This window comes from Emydura macquarii, unplaced genomic scaffold, assembly GCF_026122565.2.
Source record: "Emydura macquarii macquarii isolate MOO-44397 ecotype Brisbane River unplaced genomic scaffold, CSIRO-AGI_Emac_v2 contig_2321, whole genome shotgun sequence".
In the NCBI taxonomy this organism is placed as follows: domain Eukaryota; kingdom Metazoa; phylum Chordata; order Testudines; family Chelidae; genus Emydura; species Emydura macquarii.
In genome coordinates, this window is record NW_027132458.1 from 2,191,624 (window position 1) to 2,211,928 (window position 20,305).

Here is a 20,305-nt window from a genome sequence, read left to right on the forward strand (position 1 = left end):
AAAATGGAAATGAGTCCTTTAGGTCGAGGACAGGGTGTCAGTTTCCTGGATCCAGAGAGGGGATGATGGAGGCAAGGGAAACCATATGAAATTTCAGTTTCTTGAGATGCTTGTTGAGACGTAAGTCCAGTATGGGTCTCAAGCCTCCCTTGGCTTTTGGGATCAGAAAGTAACGGGAGTAAAATCCCTTCCATCTTAGATGTAGGAGAACTTCCTCTACAGCTCCAACCCACAAAAGTGTTCATGCCTCCTGGACGAGAAGTTGCTCATGAGAAGGGTCCCTGAAGGAGGACAGGGATGAGGGTGGTAGTGAAGGGTAGAAATAAATTGGAGGGCGTAACCCACTGCAAAGGTACTTAGGACCCACTTGTCAAATGTTGTTGCTGACCATGCAGGGAGGTAGGGAGAAAGGCTGTTTTGAGAAGAAGAGCAGGGATGGATCCTGAAACTGCTAGGTCCTGAGACTGCTAGGTCGCCTCTGATAACACCCTCAAAAGTTCTGTCTGCTGCTTCATGAGTAGTGGCTTGAGGTTGGCTGAGGTGCAGAGGAGGGTTGGCCTTGACAGCTTTTGAAGCTCTTGTTCCTTCTTCTATAGGATTCCCCCCTGGACTGACTCTCAAACCATTGCTGATGCTGGGGTCGGAAATGTTTCCTAGATGCCTAAAGAGTGTACAACCCCAGGGAGTTGAGTGTGGCCCTGGAATCTTTAAGGCCATGCAGCCTGGCATTCGTCTGATTGGAGAAGAAGGCAATACCATCAAAGGGGAGAGGTCCTGGATGGACTGCTGGACCTCCGCTGACAGTCCAGACAATTGCAGTCATGAAGCCCTCCTTATTGTAACTGTCCACATCATGGTTTTGGCTGCTGAATCCGCAGCGTCGGAGGCCACCTGTAGAGAAGCCCTCACTATTGTCTCTTCTTCTTCCAGAATGGCCTGGACCTCTTACTTCCATTCCTGGAGCAGTCAGCAAATTTGGACACCGAGTGCCAGACATTGAAAGCATATCTCCCCAACTATGCCTGCTGGTTTGAAATATGGAGGTGTAGGCATGCAGTCGAATAAAATTTGCACCCAAAGAGGTCCAGTTTCTTTGCTTCTTTATTTTTAAGGGTCGAGCTCAACTTCCCCTGTTTGTCCCTTGGCTGCTGATACTACCAATGATCGCGGAAATAGGTGGGAGTATTCAAAGCACTTCGCAGACATGTAATACTTTTTCTCCACCCACTTAGGTGTTGAGGGCAGAGAGGAAGGATTTTGCTACAGAGCCTTTGCTAATTATACAATCCTTTCATGGACAGCGAGAGCCATTCTAGAGGAGGCTGCCACTGCCAGAATGTAAAACAATGAGTCGGCTGGATCCTTTAGCTCTTCCACCTCTAAACCCAAGTTGGCAGCCACCCATTTGAGGAGTTCCTGCTGGGCTCTAAAATTGTCCTGAGGAACTGTGGCTGGAGGAACTGTCACTGCCTCATCTGGCGATGAGGAAGAGGATGCTGGTAGTGGAGTGTCATGTGGGTGCTCTTCTGCCACTTCGATTTCCTCCTCCTGGTGGGTCACTGGTTTCCCTTCTGCCTGACTGGGTCATCGTCCGATTCCAGGGGAGGCCATGATATAGTCACAGAGCAATGCTCCGAAGTCCGAGAGGGACTGAGTTGAGACCCCGGGACCAAGGGAAACCGCCATAGGTTCAAAAAATACTAAGGGCCAGCCCATCGTGTCGGTGGCCAGGAACCGGTGGAATGGTGGGGAGAAAACTGGTGGCTTTGGCGGGTGACTATGGCCTCTATGGGAGGGACCTTTGTCGTCCTCCAACTCTGAGGTGGAAGACCATGGCAGTGCCATTCTCACCTCTGGTGCCAGGGAGCAGTGCCGAGACTCTCTGGGGTGCCAATACTGTGGCAACTGATATAAATAATCCCTAGGGTATGAGTACCCTGATGGCGGCAAAGTCGTGGTTGCCAGATCCATCTTTCTGGATTGACTGAGTGGTCAGTGAAGACCCACTCAATCGATCGGGAAGTCAACCTAGTAAACCACCTCTTCAAGTGGTGCAGATACAGTGAAGACACCGCACAGAACGGAAGTACAGCAGTTGACAGGAGTTACACAAGCTACTTTGCATAGCTTGCGTAACTCTCGTCGACTGCCGCCAAATTTCCAAGTGAGTGTAGACAAGGTGCTAGAGTGCCATCTTGAGTCCGGGGATTGGTAACAGGACCTTGATGCTCCATACCATTGGCCGGGTGATCAGTGCTGAGGGACTGGAGAGCGGACCCTAGAGTCCTGATGACTGCTGCATCTTGGGGACTGCAGGGTTGCCGGCAATGAGGTTCGGTGGGTGCTGCGGATATAGCGAGTGAGGATGCAATACTGACGATCCTGGCGGGACCCCCATCATGGTCTTGCCCTGTGAACTTCTTTTAGCAGACCGGCCCGATACAGTGTCTCAGCATCCAGGTCTGTCATCCCAGTGGGTGGGCAGCACTGGGAAAGAGAGAGTAGGTCTGTAGCTGCCTGGAAGGTCTCAGGGGTGGATTGGACTATCAAGTGCCAGGGGCCTCTGCCGCTACCAGGCATCGAGAGTGGACCCAAGAAGTGCTGAGAGCTCTAGGGGGTGAGGTCGCTTCGATTTCCGGAAGAGATGAGCAGCCCAGCGTGGGTCTTGGCTCATTCTCCACTCTTGACTTGCTCCGTTTGGATGGGGAGTGCCCTCTGTCGGCATGGGTCTTCTTATGCCGCTTCTTCCACACTGGTGATGGTGACCAGTGCCGGGATGAAGCCGGTGCCAATACAGGTGCCAGGGAGCACTTCATGTCAACGCCGACATACTGGGTGCCAAGTCTGATTGGCCCTAGTAAGATATCGGTCTGAGGGCCGATTCCATTAGGAGCACACTCAATCTATTATCACAGTCCTCCTTCATGCAGGGTCTAAAGTTTCTGCAGATCCTCCACTTGTCTTTGATATGAGCCTCACCCAGACACTTGAGATAGCTCTCGTGAGGGTTGTTCATGAGCATTGATTTTTTACAAGTTGCACAAGGCTTGAAGACCAGGGAGCAAGGCATGTCCCGTCCCCCTGGCTATCCCATGAAAACAGGGAACAGATAACCCCTAAAACCACTAAAGACTACTAAAACTGTTAACACTAATTTGAACAATAAATCTATATACTGTAAGTGTAGAAGACAAAATAACCACTGCAAAGTTGCTTGCCAAGACCAGGACATTCCAGCACCATCACAGGTAGTAAGAAGAAACTGAGAGGGAGAGGGGCCAGTGGGCCCTATGTACCAGCATATACATGCACCACTGCAGTGGGCACTAGAGCCAGCCCTACGGATGTCACTCCGGCACCATACATGGGTCGCACACACACCCCTAACATGGAATGGACATGAGCAAGCACTCAAAGAAGAACACTAGCTTTATCCATAAATTGTCAGTCTTATTTCTTATACTTGTGTTTTATTCATGTGTAACTATATGCCTCCATATGTGACAAGTAGTGAATTTCCTACAGAAATAAGCATCTTTTGTAACAGAAAATAAGCATTATTGTCACAAAGAAGGGCAGATTCCAAGTTAAAAGCGTGCATGAAAAAGGTACCAATTTTAAATGGTCATTTTCATGCTACTTGTATGCTTCCTCTATGTATTTCAAAGGACTGTTAGTTACTTTATTGGCAAAATATAGACGATAGGTATAATTTAACTAACTTTTGTTGTCCATGCAGAAAACAGGCATAGGAGAATGAGCAGAATTATTTTCTGGCTTAACAAAAAGAACTGTTAATTGTTCAATGATTTTTTGTACTCATGGAAGAAAGGGACTGATTAGACAGCAATGCTGACTTACAATACTTCTGTTTTACTGAAGTCCTCACATTCTCCAAAACAAAGAACAATGCAAAGAACAATAACTGTTTTAAACTTTACTCAATTAGATAGGGAGTTCTGCATGGAAACAAATGTTCATTTTGGGACTATATTAAAATAATCAATTTCAACCAAATTTGAACCTAGTTCTTCAGCGATAAACAGCTAAATACCTTAAACTTACAACAACACCTAGACTTCTCTCCCTTGGTATAAAATGTCTGATCTTTCAACAAGGTTACAAGTTCACTCAAAATTCTTACTTTCTTGCCTCCACTCTTGCCTCAGCATCAGCATCATGAATGCCCTTCTTGATAGTTTCGACCAAGACAGTTGCATGCCTAGAAGACAAACATTCCTCATATTAGTTTTTACTACTACACATTTAATTATACCAGGGTAATTTCTTACCTGTTAATTAAGTTTCTGTAAGTCATAGAGGGTACGTCTACACTACAATTAAAAACCCACAGCACTGAGAGTTGCGTCAAATGACTTGGGCTCAAGGGACTCAGGGCTAAAAACTGCAGTGTACACTTTCAGGCTAGGCTAGAGCCTGGGCTCTGAGATCTGCTCCCCTTGTGAGGGCTCAGAGCCTGGACTCCAGCCTAAACAGCTGCACTGCAGTTTTTAGCCCCTCAGACTGAGTCAGCTGACTTGGGCCAGCTACAGCTGTGTTGCGAGTTTTTTATTGTATTGTAGGTCTACCTACAGTGACCCAGATAGTAGGCCTGGACCTTTCTTCTAGCAGGTGCAGTCAGGCAAGGCATCAGAACCATAAAGACATAACTATCCCCCCTTTAAGATTCTTAGGTAGGCTGTCACGCTCCAGCTATTCCTGCTTCAGAAGATGGAATCTGTATCTGCTGACTGACTAGGGCCCATTGTTAAGGCAGGCATGCTAGAAAGTACCTTTCAATTTTAAGAAGGTGAATGTATAGTAAAAAAGTCACTCTACTGAACAGTGATAGAAAATAGGCTAATAAACCCTTCCTCTTATCTTGAGTAAGTATAAAGATAAAGTGTCCGTTCATTGTATTCTTAAAAAATTAGCTTTTGAATACTAAGTCTTTTGAATCAACCAATCACTGCAGAATAAAAATAGCACACTGCTGAACTGATAATGATTATTTACTCAAAAACACTGCACCATTAGTGCAAAGCAAAGAAATTTAGTTAACTCTAAGATACCACCTCAATATTAGGAAAGAATGATTTTGCATTTAAGTTATGGGATAGGGCTTTAGGAAGTTAGGTTCAATTCCCAGCTCTGCTACAGACATCATATGTGACCTTAGGCAAATCATTTAATGTCTCTGTGCCTCAGTTCCCCACCTGTGAAAAATGCTTCTTTCCCAACCTCCCCAGAATGTTAATGAGGTTGTATACATTTAAGTCTGTGAGATGCTCACTCCTGTGTTTGTGACCATGTAAGTACTAGCTTAATGTGTTTTATTTACATCCTTTTTGGACTGGATTTAAAGTGCACTGAATATCGTCAGCCAGTAATATCTATTGAATATGGGAGAAGCGGATCTGATTTTGTCTTCTTTTTTCAGAGAACAGATATATTTTTACCTCTCTTATCAACATGCTAGCAATACACGGTATATTGTGCATCACTGAGTAAAGTATAAAATATTTTCTAGCCTATTTTATTATAGATTGCTTTAGGTCACTAGTGGGTAACATTTTTCTTTGAAAAAATATTCAGTCCCTTTATTTTCAACACCATGATCCTATTTGACACTCTAGACAAAAAAGTTATGTAACTGTTTAGTTTATTGTTATTGTTCCATTTTCTCTCTTTTCCCAACTTTCAGATAGAGTTTCCTATTGCATCTATGCAGCCCAACACATAGATTGTATAACAATACCAATCTGAAAAGCATTTCTGGTAATAACAAGATTGAATTTTGTATTATTTCCTTTTCTTTCTTATGCTAGGATTAAAATTCCAGAGACATTGTATCATCAGAATCCAATCTGTAATCATCATTATTGCAGGAATAGTAATAATATTTTAAGAAGACTCCAGGTCCTTTTTGCATGCCCAAAAAAAATCAATGCAACTAATATCTTGATGAGCAAACTACAATACAAACTCAAATGGCAAAGCCACCACCTCATCTGAGGCAGCCAGCACTGGGGGATGGAGAAAAGAATGTATACCCGAAGAAAAATGGTTATCACTTTCCCCAAGATGAACACAACAATTGATTATTTTTCAAAAAGCCAAAACAGATAGCAGTCCAATTTCTACTTTCTTAAAAAAGGAAAGGTTACTTATCTGTATAGTAACTGGAGTTCTAGATGTTCTGTGCCTATGGGTGTTCCATGCCCAGCAGTTCTCAAATATTTGCTTTTTGTTAGCAGGGTCTGAGCGTGTGCCCTACACATCCTCATGCTTCAGTGAAGGGGGGGGGGGGGTGTTTATAGGGAGGGGCAGACAGCTAACACTCCAGTTTCTTCTCATCCACAAAATCCAGAGGCAAGGACTCCAAAGCAGAGCAGAAAGAGGAGCATCCATAGAGACAAAACATCTCTAAGAACTCCACTTACCGTACAAGTTAAGTGACCTCTCCTTCTTCGAGTTATTGTCCTTAAGGGGTGTTGCATGTCAGGAGACTCCCAAGCACTACATTAATTACAGAGGAGAGTGCTGAGGAGGAGACTCAGTATAGATCAAAGTACAGCCTTGCCAAAGGCTGCATTCATCCTGCAAGCATGCACAATGTGTGCACAGACAATGAGGTGGCAGCCTTGTCAACGTCTGTGATCTGTATGTTTTTAAGGAGAGCTAAAGAGATGGACTGAGCCCTAGTGGAATGGGCAGTACCCTGGCTGGAGGATGCATTTTAGAAGCTTTGTAATTTTCCAGAATGCATCCTTAACCCATGTTGATAGTGTTTAGGTGGAAATTTCTTCATTCTCACTGTGAAAGAGACAAAGACTCTGGAAGTCCTATTCAAGTAGAAGGCAAGAGCTCCTCTTATGTCCAGAGTGTGAAGACTGACTTCCTCTCCTGAAGAGTGAGGCTTGGGGTAAAACAATGACAAATTAAATGTTCTGATTGATGTGGAAGTCTGATGAAACCTTAGTCAGGAAATGAGGATGGGGACGTAAAGTTACCTTATCACAGCAGAATACCGTGTATGGTGGATCAGCCAGATGTGCTCCTAGTTCCCTACACTTCAGGCCAAGATGATGGTTATGAGGAAAGACGTTTTGAAGGTTAGATGATAAAATAAACAGCTGCTATTGAGCTAAAAAAGGGGTTTTCAAATGGCATTAGAACTAAATTAACGTCCCAAGGCAACGTAGGCTCTCTTACACGAAGAAAAAGCTTAGACAATCACTAATAAATCTCGCAGTGATAAGGTGTGCAAAAACTGAAAACCTTTTGACCAGGGAATGAAAGACTGGAAGGATAACTACGTGAACCTTAATAAAACTCAAAACAGAAACAAACTCAGCATTTTTAAATGTAGCTGGTATTTGAACATATCCATGAAAGATATGGACTGCTGAGCACACCAGTCTTGGAAATGCCCACCATAGGGAAAAATTTATTTTCAACAGTGGAAACTTTCTACTATTCAGCACCACTATCTGAACCTCGAGAGAATAATCCAGTTCTGTGCCTGAAGGCCATTGAGGAGCCAGACCCTGAGGTGCAATGATGAAAGGTTGTGGATGGAGTTATAAGGCTTGATTCCTAGGTGAGGTAGTCTGCTGCTAGAGGAAGGCAAAGAGGCGGTCACCAACATGGGCAAAGCAAATCTGGGAACCATATCTCCCATGGCTACGGCTCTCTCATTTTAACTTGTTCAGGACCATAAGGAGCAATGGCATTGGAGGGTAAGCTCATATGAGAAAGCAAGGCCACGGGATAAGGATGGCATCTCCCTACAAATTCTGATTGTGCCATCTGCTCAAGCAGAAGTGCCAGCACATGGTGTTGGAAAAGCCTACTTAGGAAGTCTGCTATAGTGTTCTGCAGTCCTGACACATAAGCTATTTAAGTGGTAGCCTATGCACCATTTCTATAGGTTTATTGACTCTGTGAATAAGGACTGGAATCTTGCTCCTCCTTGGCAATTTATATAGTACATGGCCTCTCTGTGTCCATTATTACTCTGATTGAATGGCCCCTGATGTCGGATGGGAAATGATGTCCAGCATATTGAACTACCCTGAGCTCAAGTATGCTGATGTGGAGCAACAACTCCTGGAGAGTCCATTTGCTTGAACTCAAAGTCCTGGAGATGGACACCCCAGCAAAGAGGCATTTGGGGTGATGAATGTGAGAATGGAACTCCCAACTTATGAGGCTCCTTCCGCCAGTTGAGAATTCTCTGAAGTATAGTGGTCCATTTGGACAGTTTGTATTTGTAGGAAGTGCAAACAGACCTGAGCCAAGCCTGAAGACACAGAATGCAGTCTTGGATGGGGTGTTACAATAGTACAGGCCACCATGTGGCCCAAAAGTTGAAGGCAAACCTCACTGGGGCTTGTGGACTCTCTTGTAGTGTGGAAATAAGGCCTGACATTGTGGTGAACTTTTCTGTGAGGAGCAACTCTGGTGATTATAGAGTCTAGAGCTGCTCTGATGAAGCTGGAGTTGTACAGGATCAAAACAGACTTTTCCTTACTCTCTCCTGGTCTGGCTGCAGCAGGGGTTTTTATCAGGACTCTAATTGGGACTTAACTGGCCTGAGGTTCTCCTAATTAACCTGTAGTAACTTGTGCTCAGTCTACAGGGAAGAAGGCTTTGATCATTCTGGGGCTTATATATCTCCCTTATATGACCCTCCTGCTGCTGTCTGAACCTGCTGTCTGACATAAGGCAATTATGCCTTGAGAGGAGGTAGGCAGAAAATTCATCAGAGGGTGTTGAGGTTCTTGTATTTCCTCCAACGGGATCTTCAAGGCTTCTGCTATTCTTTTCAGTAGCTCTTGAAAGGCCTTGGAAATCATCAGGTATAAGATGGCGCTGGAGCCATAACTGTCTTGTCTGGTGAAGAAGAGGATTTGTTAGATGGTGGTGCTACCTCCTCTTCTACTCTTAATTCCGGTTTTCCTGGAGGATCTTCCTGGGGAAGTGGGTCCTGAGGTGCCAATGACTGTTCATCCTGGTGGGTCCTATTAGTGAGGGCATTCTACAGAACTGGTCACCATAAGGGGCCTGAGTGTTAGGGAGAATGTTTGTTTTAGGATGCCCTCATGAATGTAAATAGTTAACAACTAGGCCAGACTCCATTTTGAATTTTAGAATCCATCATGGATCTGATATAGACAGCTGGATGCTAGCAGTTGGCAATGTGCCAAGGGTGGAGATCTGCCTAGTGACAGCAAGAAAAGGTGGGAAAACCAGGGAATTAGTGACGTGTGCAAAGGCATTGGTGCCGTGCGCACAATAGGAAAAGCCGTGTGCAAAGGCCGGAAGGCGGGAAAAATCCTGGCCGCCTATTGGTTAAGGATAGCCCCAGGAGAAGGTGATTTAAGGCAGTGAGTGCTGCTGCTGCCCATTCTGTCGTGGGTTGGTCTGACTGCTGTCCATCTGCTATTGCTTTGACTGACTGGCTCCTGCCTGGCTGCCCATCCAAATGAGGACGAGACGCAGATGGCGTCGGACGGGGACGAGACGCAGACGGCTTTCGGGTATCATGACCAACACTTCCCGGAGGGAGAGAAGAAAGATCGTAAATAAGATCTTGGATTGTGGGAATCTAAGGGTTGTGTTTTGGTATCGGGCCTGGGGGTTAGTCCCCATAGTTTATTCTCAACTCCAGTATGTATCCCTCTGAGTTGTCACCCCTAATAAATTGTTAATTGTTTCACACCATATCAGTGTTTGGTTACAATCTGTCCCCCGGTGATAGAGCCGGCAATCAGGGTCTGAAATAGATCCCCCTTTTAGAGAACATGAGGGTGCTAAAAAACCACAAGAATGAGTGGGACCCCAAGAATGTTCCTGCCAAGGTTGGAGAGTCATTTGGCTCCTACGGTCTTATTCTTGGGATATACCTTGAGGGAGAAAGGCTGGAATGGGATGGTGATGGAATCCTAGATGGAAATGACTCAATCTCAGAAAATGTCTTCTCTTATATCCCATGGAAAAGCAATGGGTATAAGTACCGGGGACCGCATCAGTACCCAGGGTCGAGGTGGGACTAGCAACTGTGGTGGTACTGGCTGTCGAGTATGTGTGGAAACGTGGCAGCACTGAAGGTATGTGGACTCCAGAAGGTATGCAGGTATCAGTGGGAAAAGCTCCATGGTACGCCTCAGCAGAGGAGATCTGGGGTCTTCTATGAGTCAGAGATCCTCCCGGGAAAGATTGGTAGCAGTGAGTCTGGACACTGCTCTCAGAGTGAGGTGCACTGAGCGGTAGTGGAGACTGTATGGATTTATGGCTGTAACCTGAGATAGACAGTATCAGAGTAGAGGCTGAAGATGATTTCTTCAAGGTGTCTTTGAAGTCCTTGGCTTTGAAAAGTTCTGATCCTGCTACTGTTCAGGGCTGTGTGCCAAAGACTTCTCAGTATGCAGCTTGCTGGAAGTCTTTTTCTGTGGTACCAGTCTCTCGGTACTAGAAGAGGTAGACATCTCAATGATATATGCATCAGGATACGAGATGTCCTTGCTCCCTGGTCTTGGGAGTGACTTTACCCCTCTCTCTGGGAATGAAATCTTTTCCTTTTAGAAGTCTTCAAAATGTCAGACACTGCCTTATGGTCTCTGCTTGCCAGAGCTGAAGGAGTCACCAGAGTACTTGGAAGGGCTGAAGCCAATGTATCAGGAAAGGAAGGGACTGGATCCAGCAGGTCTCAGGGAATGCTCCATGAGGATCAACTTCAGTCTATCTTCCCTCAGCTTCCTGGTTCTACTCCTGAAACCAGAACCGACCTTACACTTTTGACAGGATGAGAGACTCTCCAAGACAGCGGAGGCAGCTGGAATGCCTGTTGCTGAGGGAGAAGGACCTGTGGGAGGGTATGAAGCCCTGAATTGTCAGAATCCATGTATGAAAAGCTGCAAACAAAGAGGAGCTGTGGGCAATAAAAGCCTTTACCACAAAAAAGCAGGAGGAGACACTCCCTCCTGAAAGCACAAATTTGGGCTATAAAATAAATGAAAAGCTAACTGACAAGAAAGAAATGCTTAATAAAATAATAAACACGCTGTGTAGCTAGCTATCATATACCACAACAATGTTTTAAGCTGCAAGCAGTTGAGGACTGCCACTCACTATATACTCTCCTAATGGTGCACAAGGATGAGTAGGTCAAATGCACGGACCTGAGGGCACCACAAACAAAATGTTTCTGATGGAAAGTGCATGGGTGTGCACATGACATGGAACACCTGAAGGGACAGAACTTAAAAAATATTTGTTTTCTCTTCAAAATACAGTTACTTTACTGCAGCATAAAATTACATTTTCATCACATTAATGCTAAGAGAAACAAAATGAAATTTAAGTGAACCTTTTAATCTCAGGTAAGTATTTGTATTCCAGTTCTAAATCCCAAAATAAATTTAAACTGCAGTAATAAAACACTGGCAGGGCAGTTCATAAGAGCAAATAAGACTTTTACTCTGTATAACTATACTTTTTCTCAAATTAGTTAGGTGTAGGATTTAAATGAAAGATATTTATTTTGAAATTCACTGAAAAGTTTTCTAGATGACAAAAAGAACATTCTGCTCCTACCTTTCCAATGAATGAGTCTGCCACTCCTGCAGCAACAGATCTAAAAATTCAAAGGAGCGTCTAAAACAAAATAGGAAAAAGAGGTTAAAAACCTGCAATGCTCTACTGTGCTGAAGTAATAGGTGATAACTTTTTCCTCATGGAAAATAATAACTGCATATAAAAAAAAAATCTTACATTTAACACCACTAGGAAATTGTTTGGCTTCTTATATTGTAATGGTAGAAAATTTTGTTACTTTGCACATTGTTTATATTTTACCACTTCTATGTAATTATAACTGCATTTTAAAAAGCAGAAATGGTTCAGATGACCACCTGCTGTTCTAAAACTAAAATAGGAACATAGAAAATAAAACAGAAAACTAAAATAGGAAAAATTTGTCTAAAACAAAATAGGAAAAAATGTTAAAAACCTGCAATTCTCTACAACTAAAATGGCCACACGGAAAAATAAAATAGAAAACTAGAATAAAGGGAAAAAATAGAAAACTAAAATAGGAAAATTTTGTCTAAAACTAAATAGGAAAAAAGATGTTAAAAACCTCAATTCTGCTGTTCAACACCTGCTGTTCAACTAGTGTTACTACAAATATATCTGCTTTAACATGTTTAGCACAAAAGGCCCACCAGCTAAAGTCAAGTGGCAATGCCCTGGTGAGAAAATCACTTACACCAAACCTGTTGAGGTGGTGATTGCTGGGTTTTCTACAAGACAGCAAGTCCTCTTCCTTGCTTGCGAGTATCATCTTTTGAAACAGCCTGTAGCTAGCTGGTGTCTTATAAATTTAGAAGTCCAAACACCAAGGCGCTGAAAGATGCAAGGAACTTTCCATCTTTTTGTCCCACTGCAGAACATTCTGGCTGCTCCAAGTGGAAGAGGATCTCTGCTACTCTATCCCTCCCCTGCTGCATGGAAGGACAGGTCTCACTATTCCACTCAAGCTCTTCAGGGAGATGTAAGAATGGGAAGCAAAATCTGTAATGCTTCTAAGCTTTACCACGCCCCCACCCCCCAATGCATAACCTCCATACCTGCCTCTGCTGCTGTTCACAGCTTTACAAAGTAGGAGCATTAGCATTATATTACATAATTTTGATACTTTCACTGTTGCTCAAGGGAGCTACTTTGAAGATAGTCTATTATAAAATTAAGGAATATAAACTATTAGAAAATTAACAGTTTTAATAATTTTTTTATTTATAAAATACTCACCTCCTGACAGCAACTGATTTTGAAGTACAGTTGCTTGTTATTAAAGGTATGAGTCTGGGCACATGGGTATGCTGAAAAAAATCCATAAGTATTATAACACAAGATAGTCCAATGCCAAAAACATTCCTGAAATCATAGTGCTAAATATCAAATGAACATAGTAAATAACTTTTCAGCAACAGATAAAACAATGACTAAATATAGGATTTAAAATGTTAATTGCTTAACCCAAATTTAGAATGTAGGTAAAAGTATACTACCCTGACTAGGTCATGAATATATGTAAAATTAAGATATAAAAAAAACTAAGGAAAAACATTTGACCATATCACATTCTTCTCATTTATGTAACATTTAGCCACCAAAAGAAACCTTTGAAACTCAAGTGTAGAATATCTGTTTCCCCACAGAAAAACTAAATTGATGTTGTTTCCATACAATTTCAGATGTTATCACTGTAATCAACACCTTTAATGAAACAGATAGATACAACAGGTAGATATAAAAGTAAAACATTAAAGCAGAAAAGCATGTGAAGATACCTTGGAACTGTTTTAGGTGTCATTTTGCTAGAATCAATATAGGTTGTTGTGTTAAAAGATTACATTTACCTCATTGCCAAATATACAACTGAAGTAATAGCTAGATGCAATATATCCCATGTAAAAGTAAATTAATCTATTAAATTAAAACATGTAAAAAAACAGTGCCTAGTAAAATATTCAGAAGTGTAGCATAAAAAGTAAATTGCTATAAATAATATAAAGACTGCATGACCTTTTTAAAACTGTATTATTAGCAATCCACTCAGTGCATGGTATTTTTTCCATAGCTTGTGAATGTGTGACATGACCATGTGAACCACTCATGACAGCAGGATCCTTATTAGTTTTCAGTGCACTGCCTACTCTCAACATTAAAAATAAAATTAACATAAAAGATTCACAGTAATTTTCACAATTTGTTGTATTTTTCACTTAACATTGACTTTTTAAAATTAATATAAATTCATTTGTACTTTGTATTATTTTCAGCAATTAAAAAGGGCTTTTGATGAACATGTAAGGTATGTGGTAATGAGACACTACTGGGGAAGAAACACAATGTTTTAAATAGAGACAGCAGCCTTATTTCACAATAGTTGGTACCTAGAGCTATTTACATAGTGACACAGGCTTTTCAGAAAAACACATCAAAGAGGAATTAGAAAAATGCACAAAATTGTTTAGGAAATCATGTATTTCTGAAAAATATGGAATATTAGCCTAGGGCTTGCTTTAAATTGACTTCAAGACTGCACTAATAAGACAGCTTTAAAGATGTCCAGAGTCTTTTTAACAGAATCCCACTCCAACAGCTTAGACACTGGAGCAAGTGCTCAACTGCCTGAGCTGAGTCCCACATCTCTAGTGGCAGAAAGGATTCCTCAACTCTGATGTCCACTCTTGCCATGACCAGCCTACACTGGTTTTCAGCTCAATTCTTTGACTGAACATCAAAGGGAAAAAGAAACTACACTGTAAACACTGACAGGGCAAGGAACAGGAAACACAATGAAAGGCAAACAAGACTGGAGGAGGGAGTAAATCTCCTTAAACCCATTCAGAGACTGAAGCTGCTGCAGAGTAAGTGGGATCTCTCACTCACACCACAAGACACCACTACCCCAGGATCTGCACTGGCAGCCGGCTGGTTTCTAGGAGCAGTTTAAAGTGTTGGCTTTGACCTATAAAGCCCTAAATTGCCTGGGATATACCTTGATAGGGCACAGGAGGAAGAGGTGATATATTGCAATGAATAGTATCAGCCAAAGTACTTCACCCTTAGGAATCAGAGAGGGAAGTCAGGAGGTAGGGTGTTTTCTGTGAGGGTCCTTTGGTTCTGGAACTCATTTCCAGTGTTTGGTAACAAACAGCCCAAATTTTCTGACCCTCCAGGTACACTGCAAAAGTTATCTTTTTTATTACGTTTGGGGGCACATTGGAATGGGAATTATTTGACTGCCAAATTTACTATCTGGTATGCTAGCTTGTGTTATTCTTATGTGGAATGCAAGTTTAAGCACTTTCACGGGTCTTTTTTTCCCATTAAACTGCAATAAGCAAATCACTGGTCTTATTAGCTATTTATATCTTAACCCCGACACCTAATTAGCCTGATATGTAGTTTGTCTTCTGTGAACAACTAAAAATAAGTTAGGATGCCTGTACACACAGCAAAATAACTTATGCTACTGTAACTGGCGAAACTACCTCTCCTAACTGTGCAGTTAGATATGCCAGAGTGCTCTGAAAGAAAAACACCTATGAAAGTAGTTATTACTGAGGTTCTAAAGGACAGCAGTCCACGATGTTCCAGAATACTCTTTTAAAATCATGGTAATGAAGAGTACTAGATGTGACTGCCAAAAAAGCACTTGTAAATAGGTAAGCTGACTGGATCTCTAACAATTTACAAAAAAATACTATCTGCAGCTTAGTGTGGATGAGGTCAGTGTAAAATAGTGAGTACAAATTATACCTGTAAAGGCTAAAGAGGGGTCAGCTTTTTATATACAAATTGCAGGCAGTCAGATTTTTTTTTTTAATTTAAATAAAATCATGTTTTGATTACTAGTGAGTACACAGTTTAATTCCCTTTGCCTTTCCTCTAAGGTAATGTTATTTCTTGGCATATGCCTGCCCTTCACAAATGGCCCAGCCTCACAAAACAGTTATGAAAATTTACTTGCATTTACAAATTTACTGTATTTATACATGTACAGTATTTCCTCGCCCACCCTTTACCATGATGGTGGTGATGGATGATAAGCAATGACATTCTGTTCATCTTTCAAAAAAATTACTTGCTCAGGGCAGAACTTACATTTCAGTCTCTAAAAACAATAACTATATAAATATAGATTATATATGAAAGTGGCAATGCATTTTTGCTAGGAGCAACTAGCCGAGCAGAGTTACTTTTTAATCAAGCAAATCTATAAAAAACCATCAGAGGGATACCTACACGAATGACAAATCTGATTGCTGCACAGCCAGAAGTTGCCATAACTTTGGCGCTGTTGGGGACCAGATTAAAAAGAGTAGGCACAATGGCTTCAGCCCCATGGTCAAACTTGTTTCCCAAAACTGTTGAAAGATGACTGTTGAGAAAATGAAATAAAATTCATTAATAAAAATCATTTTATGGCCTCAAAATAAGAAATTTAAAGTTAATCTCACATTTTAAAGATCTTTCCAAACAATGGCTATAATAGTTCTTAATTTATGATTTTCAAATCTATATCTTCCTAATGAGAAAAGATATCACAGAATTCATGAATATCAAACTGTTTACCTTGCAGACAACTTGAAAGTTTAAACGTCAATAAATAATTTTCTCTCTCACTTAGACTTCCTTACAATGAAAATTACATATAAAATATCGCAATCTAAAAACCTGAAGTTAATGTGTACAGTTATTTAGGACCTACCGTGTTATTTTTGTTTATCATCATACCATGACAGTATAAACTTAGACAACAGAACATTCACATGGCTATTCTTAAGGACATCATGCATTTATTGTAAATGCAATATATTAAAATTAAAATATAAAAATAATTTAACACAATATTTATTCTAATGATAGTCAGTGACATTTTGAGGTTTACATAAATAATTCATCCAGCCTTAGGCGAACTATAAAATTTGTCATAGTTACCCATGCATAAAAACTGCTGTTCCTCCCCCACTCATTTATTCAAGATTGTGGACATAACTTCAAAGTAGATTATGATTTCCATACACATAGCAATTTAACTCTCCATTGCTCAGAACAAAGGTTTCACCAGTACAGAGCAAATGCAAGATACATTTGTAATCAGCAGCAAGTGACATACTGAGTACCAAAGGGTTAAATAATGTCTTTTATGAAGACACATTTAAAAGGGAGCGTGCCTTCTTACTCTGTGGTAAAATATGGATTTTTTTTTCTTAATTTGTTGAGGGGAAAAAATGTCCATTTCTGTTTGTGCATCTCTGAGCACACCATGAACATTAAATACATTTGAACACTTAAATGTGTATGGTATGATATTAAAGTTCCTCGTTTCACTTCTGTTTTCAATCAGACTATCAATTATTATTGTAATGTGGAAATACATCCACTTTGGTTATCAAAATGATTGAAATGCATAATTGAAATGATGGCTCATTTGTTTTTCTAAGTGATTTTCTTTTCTATGAACCAATTGCACTTATGACCTAAAGAAAACAAACTTTGTCCCAACATAAGTGAAATACACTTTAAGTCACTCAAGACTTCATCTGCTGTTCAAAACAAATCTTCTGACAAAGCATTATCCAAATATAAAGCACATGAATTATTCTCAATAGAAAATTCAAATGAAAAGCTAACATGACTATTTCTATGCTTAATTTACAGTACATTCATGTACCTTTTCAGAACAGCTTTAGTAAATTGCTCATTGTAAAAATATTTCACTTCCTAAAATATTCCTGGGCTCTTTTACATGAGCACTCTCTTTTCAAGATGATGTCTTATTCAGCCAAGGAATAGTATATCTTCTGTATCATGGACACAGATGGACAGAGTTATAATTGAGAGTGCTGACTTAGATTATACACATTTTTCTATACCTTCAGATCCTGACTTCCACCCTCCAACCAGGTATCGTGCACAGTAACTCAATACAGCTATTTAGCCGATGGTATATTTGCACAGCTGAGATTTAAAAAAAAAAAAAAAAAAAAAAAAAAACTTGAAGTTGCTAACCATGTACCCTGTTTAGATCTAGTGCCATTTAAAATACAAAACCAAACAACATATATAAATATACATAACCTGTACTTACGCTACAGTAATGCATGCTTCTCTAACCACCTGGGATCTGAGATCCTTAGCTGATAATTTAAAAGCTCCATCCAACAACCGTAGATGCTGGAAAAAGCAGTCATACTGTGCAGCTCCAGCAACAAGCAGCGACCGAACCTTCTTGAGCTACAACAAAATTAAGACAGTTGGTTGTCAATACTCCTAACTCTACAGAGACAGAGGTGTTAAAATATGTAAAGCTTACAGGCAAACGTCTTTACCTGCAGAGCACATATGCATACATGTGTGCACACATATTTTTGTACATACACAAACTAAGACCCAGAAGAGGTCCTTTGGAAAAATTGTCACTTAAAACGCTGTTGGAAATATATTTTAATATATATTCTAGTTATTTTTTTCAAACTGATATTATAATGATATACTACCACCACCACTTAATAATATGAGACACAATTCAATCTTTAAAAGTGTATCTAGCATGAAAATTTCTTCAATTATCTCAACTGTAAATATTTTACCATTTATGAAAGTTTTCTTAGAACAACATTTGAACTATCTGTTTGGACAAAAAGCATACCGCATTAGCTCGCTGATCCCAGTCATGTTTGTCATCTGAGAGAATTTCCCTGATTTTGTTTAATGTTTCTTCAAGCTCTCGACTGGAATAGATCTGAAATTTTAAAACCAAATAAAATCTAAACTTACTATTTCCATGTTTACCTGAGGAAAGGGACAACAGTTGTCTTAGGTTTTAAAAAAACAGAACTATAATTTTGAAAACATTAAGGACAATATTCCACATAGGCAGATTGTAACACAGTTTCCATTTTAGGACAATTTCTTATTTAAATACACAACTGTCATTCAAGGCCTACTAAACACAAAAGTTTAACACTGATTTTGTAATAAACATTTTATCTCAGGGAAGATTTCAATCTCAGCCTATAGAACAAATAAATCACCAACCCCACTTATTTATTAATTGTAGTGATTTAATTTTTTGATTCAGCTACAACTGAATATGAGTGAAATGTTTACACAGTAAGTCAATACGTTATTGTGATTAAATTTCAACCTAATTTTCCAATATGAATATAAAATTTTCAACTCTGGAAATATTGGGTCAGGGACTTATTATTATTATGTTTGTATGTAGTACCTAGCTCAATAGGGCCCTGACTGGATTGCTAAGCACTCTGCAAAACCAATAAAACCAACAATTTGTTGTAAAAATACTTTAAGAACCTCAGTAACAGCTATGTGAGGAATAGGCTTCCCAGTGAAGCTTAGCCAGTATTAGGATTTTTTCAATGTTTCTACTGTACATTCCTTTAATAAATACATTTAGTACATATATTACATTTTTTTAAAATACATTTTGAAGAAGGCCTCTATTTTCACAGTTTGGGTTACCTTTTCACCTGAAAAAAAACCAAGCATCCACTTTCATATACAACTAAGTTAATGAAGTCCTTCTAATCTCTCTATTCTACCTCTTACACCAACATACCCTTCTCTGCTCCTCGGGATCCAAACACGCCTTCATGAAAATGCTAAACTGAAGTTCATTTTTTTCTCCAGACAACAGAGTGAAGCAGGTCAAAGAGACAGCATTCAGCGTAAGTGCCTCTCAAATAACTTTTAACAAAGCTAGGCAAGAATTTTTTTTTAAATGGTAATTTGTTGAAAAATGGAAGTTGTTTACTTGTTATTGGAGGGCCTATGAGATGTGTGGTCCCGACATGTATTCCACACATGGATACGCATGCACACCATGTGTCTGAGTCCAGAAATTTTTAGTAAGCCGTGTCCGTTGGTGCACACACGGGCAGTTAATCTCCTTGTACTCTGAACCAAAGGTATAAGTGGCAGTGTGGACGAATGCCTCCAGTTCCTATTCTTATCAAGGATCTGGTCATGATCCACAGCAGAGAGGTCGGAGTAGTGGAATTCAGATAAGGACCACACACGCTAAAAAACCTCTAGTTACAGGTAAGGAACATCATTTCTTTGAGTGACAGTCCATATACGTATTCCACATGTGAGAGATTAGTAAGTAGTAGACAAACAGGAGGCAGGTGCAAGGATCCAGATGTTATGACTGTCTGTAGTACTACTGTCCCACAGATGTATCTGTGGTAGAAGTCTAGACTAACACATGGTGTCTTTTAAAGGCAAGTATGGAGCTCCAGGTCACCACCTTACATAGAGCTAGTAAAGGTACATCTCACAGAGATGCTGCAGAGGTTGCTTGCGCTCTTGTCAAATGACCTTTCACCTCCTCCATGGTGAGGGCGGGGTATAAGGGCTAGCTGGTAACAAATGATGATGCACCTTGAGATCCACTTAGAGAGTCTCTGCACAGATGGACCATGACCCCTTGATCACTCTGTGATGGTGATAAAAAGCTGAGATGTTTTTCTAACTGCTTTTGTTTTCTGTAGATAAAAGGCCAATATACATCAGATATCTAGGGAATGAAGCCTTCTCTCTGCATCAGAGGCATGTGGATTGAGAAAAAAATTCGGTAGTGAATGGTTTGATTCATGTGAAACTCCAAAATTACTTTAGTGATGAACTTAGGTGGGGATGAAGACAGACTTTACGGATGACGGTATATGGCGAATCTACCGTGAGTGCTCCCAGCTCG

At 40.5% G+C, this 20,305-nt stretch overlaps 1 protein-coding gene across 17 annotated transcripts in view; it reads right to left on the reverse strand.

Moving 5' to 3' along the window:
• The window catches only part of CLASP2 (cytoplasmic linker associated protein 2), a 270,791-nt gene that overhangs the window by 126,587 nt on the left and 123,899 nt on the right, over positions 1–20,305 (reverse strand). For all 17 annotated transcript variants that reach the window (XM_067560901.1, XM_067560896.1, XM_067560898.1 and 14 more), the window contains 6 exons: positions 18,233–18,325; positions 17,672–17,817; positions 15,823–15,958; positions 12,817–12,887; positions 11,602–11,661; positions 4,145–4,222 (listed from right to left, as the gene is read on the reverse strand). In XM_067560901.1, the coding sequence (XP_067417002.1) occupies positions 4,145–4,222; positions 11,602–11,661; positions 12,817–12,887; positions 15,823–15,958; positions 17,672–17,817; positions 18,233–18,325 (584 nt within the window). The remainder of the gene's footprint in view (positions 1–4,144; positions 4,223–11,601; positions 11,662–12,816; positions 12,888–15,822; positions 15,959–17,671; positions 17,818–18,232; positions 18,326–20,305) is intronic.